We start from the raw sequence: 6,232 nt of genomic DNA, 5'->3' as shown, positions 1-6,232 counted from the left end.
AGCCTTCACCTTTCTTACTCTCTAATTTTTCTCTCTTTCCCTTTCCCCTTCTCTCCTCTTGGCCATGGCCAGTCTCCCCCATCCCCTCTTTTATCTTCTCTCTTTCCCCCTGCCTTTCTACAATAAAACTCTAAAACCATAGACAGTCTCTGTTCATCAAGGCCCAGACTAAGGACTCTTGCCTTCGTGGGAACCACCCAGTGGCTCTTTTTCCCTCTGCCCTCTCCTCTTATCTCCAGGCTGAGTGCTGCCCTGGGGCCCCTATTCTGTTCTCAGCTTTTCCACTGTATCTAGCATGGGATGCTGGAGACTGAGAACCTGGTACCTGGGGCTGTCCCTTGTCTACCCCCCACCCTCACCCCCACCCCCACCCCAGCCGTGTGGGGTCAGTGGCTTCACACAACCAGATGCCCACCCGAGGCCGGGTGGAAAGTGTCTGGCAATCCTCCTGCATCCACCCACCCCAGAGCACAGGAATTCTGGCCGGATACAGGCTCTCTCCTACTCCCCTCTTCCCACACACCCATGGCCCCACAAGTATTGATGACACCTCAGCATAGGTAGGGATACCCCTTCAGAAAGGGAAAATTACATCATCACATGTTACATTACTTAAGCTTCCATATGAAGAAAAAAACAAACTATAGTCAAAGCAGAAAGTAAATGATAGAGATGATTTTCTTCATTAGTTAAGGTAACCCATGGAATGTTGGTTGTAATGCTGAAAGTACAGAGAAAACGGATGAGATCGAGCCGGGTTGCTGGAGGTCAGCCCTCTAAAGAGCTTCGTGTAGGTGTATTAAAAAGAAGGATATGGACATTGTCCCAAACATTGAAAGCCAGGGTGATGTGGGAAGGCAGTGGGTAGCAGAATGTGGGGATCAGAACAGACAGTACAAAAACCTGTGACTCTGGAGCCCTCCAGCAACAGCCTTCAAGAGTCTAGTTGCTAGATCTTTCATGTAAAATCTTCTAGTTTTTCTAACTGTAAAATGGACTGTAGTAATCTCATCTAAGTATAGAGCCTTAGTGAAATAGTTTTAAAACAAACATTCATTAAACACATAGAATATAGATACAAAAGGCAAACTTGTACTAAAATGGTAACTGTCTTGGGTTACTGTTACTGTGAAAATATGGTCTGAATTAATGGGAAAAAAAAATCATTCCGTGTCAGTGTTACTGAGTGTTAGAAGTCCTAAATGTGTTGTGAGATCTGTCTTGCTTTGTGGAGTTTTGGGGGAGAATTCCTCCCATGCCTTTCTCACTCCTAAAGGATGCTTACATTGGCTTTCAGTCCCATCCTGTAGCCATATGGACAGCAGTGTTGTATTCTATAGTCACCCTCCTTTTCCTTGCTTCTATTCTTCTATTGTCTTTTATGTTGTGACCTTCTTCCTCCCTATTACAAGGAAACTTAACAATACATTGGGGTCACTCAGATAAGCCAGGGTAATCATGCCATTTGAAAATCCCAAATATATCTTTTTATTATCTAAAGAAATGTTCAGAAGTTCCAAAGACCAACAGTGTGGGTGTTCTGGCTGACAGTATTAAGTGGTAGTCTGTGCACCCAGCAGCAATCTAATCTAGTCCTATATTTTATTGGGAATAATAGACATGAAATAAAGAATTTTTAGAGTTCTGCATTGCCTAGGATCGTGAGAATAAGTATTCCAGGAACAGGTGATGATTGGTCTGTCTTGGGGAATAAGCAGAGTGTGGAAGAGGGCAGGAGTCAGTAAAGGCAGAGTGTGGGGCTTCTGGCCTGTGATCAGGGGCATGGTGATATACTGTGTAGCACATATATGGATCAGTAAGTGCCAGCAGAGAGAGCATCTAATCAGAACAGGGGCTTATGCTGAGAGACCTCCACCCACACACTCTTATTTGCATGGCTGAGCTCTTAGTTAACCCTTCACTTGATGGCTTATGCTGATTTGTTGCTTTCTCACTGCTGTTCCTTCATGCATAGGAGGCTAATGGATAAGTTAGCTACAACATTTGTAATGTTAATTCTCACCTCACTCGTGAAAATAGGATAGGCACATTTTATGAAAATCCGCTTGCAGTCCACCTGTGCATTACTTTAGTTGGGTTTGTTCTTCTGAGAAAGCCCTCAGTAATCCAAAGGAAAACAGCAGCAGTGAGCAAGAACTGAAGCAGGGCTGGATCCACTGAGGCTTTCTTAACAGGCCCACTCGCTACTTGGAAAATAAGTCTTACTTGGCCAGTGACAGGCCAGAGCAAGGGAAAAAAAAGAAATGAACAGAGGTGAGAACACGTCAGCCCATCCTTGCTGCGGGGAGTGTGCTCTGGGCCTACCTAAAAGCCCTGCTTCCCTGTGTTAGTCTCCCAAGGTGGGAAGCTTTGCCATTGGAGTCTGAGAGCCCAGGTTGCCTTGGAGAACCAATAAACCCTCACACTGCAGCCTTTCAGGACTTTCCTTACAGAGTGCAAGTCTGAGCTTCTCAGGCAACATTTTGTTCTCTTTTATACTGTGAAATTTATAGAATCAAGTCAGCATTTATCACACTGGGCCCCCCAATCTAATTCTAAACCTACCACCTACATTTGATGTTATTTCTGTTGAAATTGAAAGCTCTAATAATCAGATGGCTGGTGAGGAATATGGCTGAAACCTATGTCTACTAATGCTGCTTCCCTGTAAGTAGGATCCAACTATGAGTCTCAGATGATGACTTTCGTAATGAAATGAGTTCCTTAAGCATCAGTATTGCCATAGCAACTGCTAACAATATTGTTAATATTAATACTGTAATTCAGGAGCATGGTGGAGTAGATCTGAGATTTTATCCAATATTGTGGTTTTCCCTTATAGGCTAGAACCAGTTACTCAAACTCTCAAGGTTGTACTTTCAGCTATTTCATGAAGATAACAGCTCACTGTGAGCTGTGGAGATTAGTACTTAACACATGCCTGATATACAGAATATGCCCATAAGCTGTAGTAGCTGTTACTTATTCTTAATATTTACAAGTTAGCATTATAAAGTTTAATGTTTGTATTCTTTGATCTAAAACTATTCTTTTGGTATTTTCACGTCATATGTTAAACTAATTACTAACCTTGAGGTGTAGATTGGAATATTGGTTAAAAACAGAGATTTCATGTCTGTGACTTAAAACCACCCTCACTTTGGACAAGCTAAGTCCCAGTGTACCATTGCTTCCCTGAGCTTTAAAATGAATGTAAAACAGAAACACATCCCTTTCAGGCGTGCTATGAAGAGTCAACCCATTTAAGTCCTAAAAGTGTAGAGCAAGCAAGACATGGTGGCTTGTACATGTGTGAAATTCTAGGCTGAGACGGGAGAATTGCCAAGTACACGGTGGGCTTGAACTGCATGCTAGGAAGAATGGAAGGAAGAAAAGTTAGTTTAAAATAATTGGAGATGTGTGGTATGTCAGATTTTTTCATTTATTATTAACTTTTTGACTAAATTTACTTTGTCACTTTAGGTGAATCTTGGCAGCAACCAGTACCTGTTCTCAGTCATTGTGGATCCTAAAGAAATGCCGTGCTTCTGTCTACGCCATGACGTCGATGCTCTCCTCTGGCAACCACACTGCAGCAAGCAGGACGACATGTGGGAGCACATTGCCACCTTCAATGCCCTAGGTAGACACCATTCTCTACAGTAGCATTTCCAGTCTGCCCAAGCAGTCATCATCTTAAAACTGTGCGTTTTAATTGGAGCCCTCTGTTGATTACATTACGTTGATCGTTACATTGATTGGTTCTTGCTGTGGTTTGGTCTTCTGTGTGCTGTTAAACTGTTCGACTAGAAAGATGAACATGTTCTTCCAGTTGCACAGAAGATAACACAGGATGGACATGGCAGTGACAATATAACCATTCGAATATTTCTAATCAGTTGTTTCTTTTAAGTCAGTATTAGCAGGACCTTTGGCTTTGCTGTACTCACAACTTGTATTTAAGTCTCTTCAAAGTTATCTTCAAAAACTCGTGCAGTTGCTGTACAGTAATGCCCATTTATTTATTTATTTATTTATTTATTTATTTATTTATTTATTTGAAGACCTAGGTCATTGAACTTAAGTGCCAAGGAAGCCAAGCCTGGCGGTGCACACCTGCATTCCCACTGCCTGAGTGATGAGGCAGGAGGCACACACACGTCTGAGGCTAGCCAGAGTTAATGTAGCAAGCAAGAGCCTGAAGCCACAGTGTAAACAAGAGGCCATGGTAATGAAACAGTCATGAAAAGGTCAAGCACAAATTGAGTTTATTTGCTAAAGTGGAAAATACTTGTTTTGAAACTACCCCTTGAAAAAAATTTAAAGTATGTAATTGTAGACTGTTCCATCATTGATTTTTATGTAATATTGTGTAGGAGTTGTACTAGGTGAATTAGCTACGGTTATTGCTTTATTTAAAGCTTTTTTTAAACTGGCAGCAAAATGTAGAATTGTGGGTTTTAAAGGCTGTGTGTGTACAACTCTAATTGATGAGGAAATTTGTCACTTAGCGCTTATAGCTAAATGACCTCACTCAGACTCTTAAGTGGATTTCTATGAAATGAAATAGTAAGAGATTTGATTAATTAACCACACAATTTCTGTCCTCTACTGTAATTCCTATTTTGTAATTATCTTCTTTCCTTAAGGAAAAGGAAAGTTCTTCCAGCTTGCTTTTAGATGCTAAGAGTCTACAATTCCATGTCAAAATGGTCTTGGAAATGAACTGCCATGTTTTATCTTAAGTTAAATCAATTTTATATGAGCTAGTACTTATTATATAATTATATATTAACATATATTATTGTTGGAGTTTCTTGTACAGTTAATGTTCATCTACTCAAATAGATCCCTATATCTTCACCTAATATTTTAAAAGCAGTGTTGCCCTGCTTGTGCCTCATGACTTTGCTCACTTTATAGAGTATATATAAACACATATGCAAAATATATAAATATTCATATACGCATTTAAATCTAGTTTGCATGAGAAAAAAATGATTTTTTTTTTGTCTTCTTCCTTATTCTTCCTCTCTCTACAATGTCATCTATCTTTTAATCACCTTTTTTTTCTTATGGTTGTTGTTTGTTTGTTTTTTCGAGACAGGGCTTCTCTGTGTAGCCCTGGCTGTCGTGGAGCTCACTTTGTAGACCAGGCTGGCCTCGAACTCAGAAATCCCCCTGCTTCTGCCTCCCGAGTGCTGGGATTAAAGGCTTTAATCACCTTTTTGTATCTCTCTGTACTCACATGTGTTTTGTGTCAGTGTGTGGTGTGTGTGTATGTGTGTGTGTTTCTGTGTGTGTGAGTGGGTAGGTGTGGGGGTGTGGTTATATGTAGAGTCTGTATGTGAATGAAAACATGAAGTATTTCTCTGAGTCTGGCTAATGTCATTTAACATGGTAATGTCCATTCACATCCATTTCCTTGTGGTATATAATTTTGTTTTTTCCAAGTGAATATGTGAGTGTGTCACATTTCCTCTATGTATTCATCTGTTAATGGACATCTAAACTAATTCTATGTCTATGTCTATGTCTATGTCTATGTCTATGTCTATGTAAATAGTGTAAATAGTGTTATGCTGAGTGCAAGCATCTTTGGTTCCTTCCATTGTATGACAGGGTAAAACTGGATCATATGGTGGTTGTACTTTTCCAGTTGTTCTAATTTCCTTCTTGTCTGCACACTCCCGTCAGTACTGAGTGCTCTTCTTTCCCCACATTATTCTCAACATTTATTATCCTTCCTTTCCTTAGTAACAGCCATCCTGAGTAACTCAGGTAGAATCTCATTATAGATCTAATTTGAATTTTCACATTAAACATGCTGAACATTTTTTCTATATGTACGAGATATTTGTGCTTCATCTTGATAGGTACCTGTTCATGTCATCATCCATTTATACACTGGATTGTTTGGTTTGGTGTAACTCAGTGAGTTCTTTATTCTGGATACAATGGTTTCTCAGAAACAGATAGCAAAGATAGTCTCGCATTCTGTAGGCTGTGTCTTCCCAGCATTCCTTGCTTTCTTGCTGTGCATTACCTTTGGTTTATTCCTTGAGTTGCTGTAGTCTTTCCCACAAAGTCCTTCTTTAGCTTGTCAATTGTTACCAGTTGTTTTTCTCTACTGGTTTCAGAATTTCAGGTCTTGAAAGTTTTTTTTTTTAATTATTATTTTCTTTATTTACATTTCAAATGCTATCCTGAAAGTTCCCTATACCCCCCCCCC

General features: G+C 40.1%; 1 protein-coding gene across 1 annotated transcript in view; it reads left to right on the top strand.

Annotated features, from left to right (window-relative positions):
• Nudcd1 (NudC domain containing 1) overlaps positions 1 to 6,232 on the top strand; it is a 47,126-nt gene that overhangs the window by 38,913 nt on the left and 1,981 nt on the right. The window contains exon 9 of the mRNA XM_021216420.1: positions 3,484 to 3,643. Coding sequence (XP_021072079.1) covers positions 3,484 to 3,643 — 160 coding nt within the window. The remainder of the gene's footprint in view (positions 1 to 3,483; positions 3,644 to 6,232) is intronic.

This window comes from Mus pahari, chromosome 17 (genome assembly GCF_900095145.1).
Source record: "Mus pahari chromosome 17, PAHARI_EIJ_v1.1, whole genome shotgun sequence".
Classification (NCBI taxonomy): domain Eukaryota; kingdom Metazoa; phylum Chordata; class Mammalia; order Rodentia; family Muridae; genus Mus; species Mus pahari.
The sequence above is the reverse complement of the archived record's forward strand: the minus strand, read 5'-3'. Positions and strand labels throughout refer to the sequence as shown.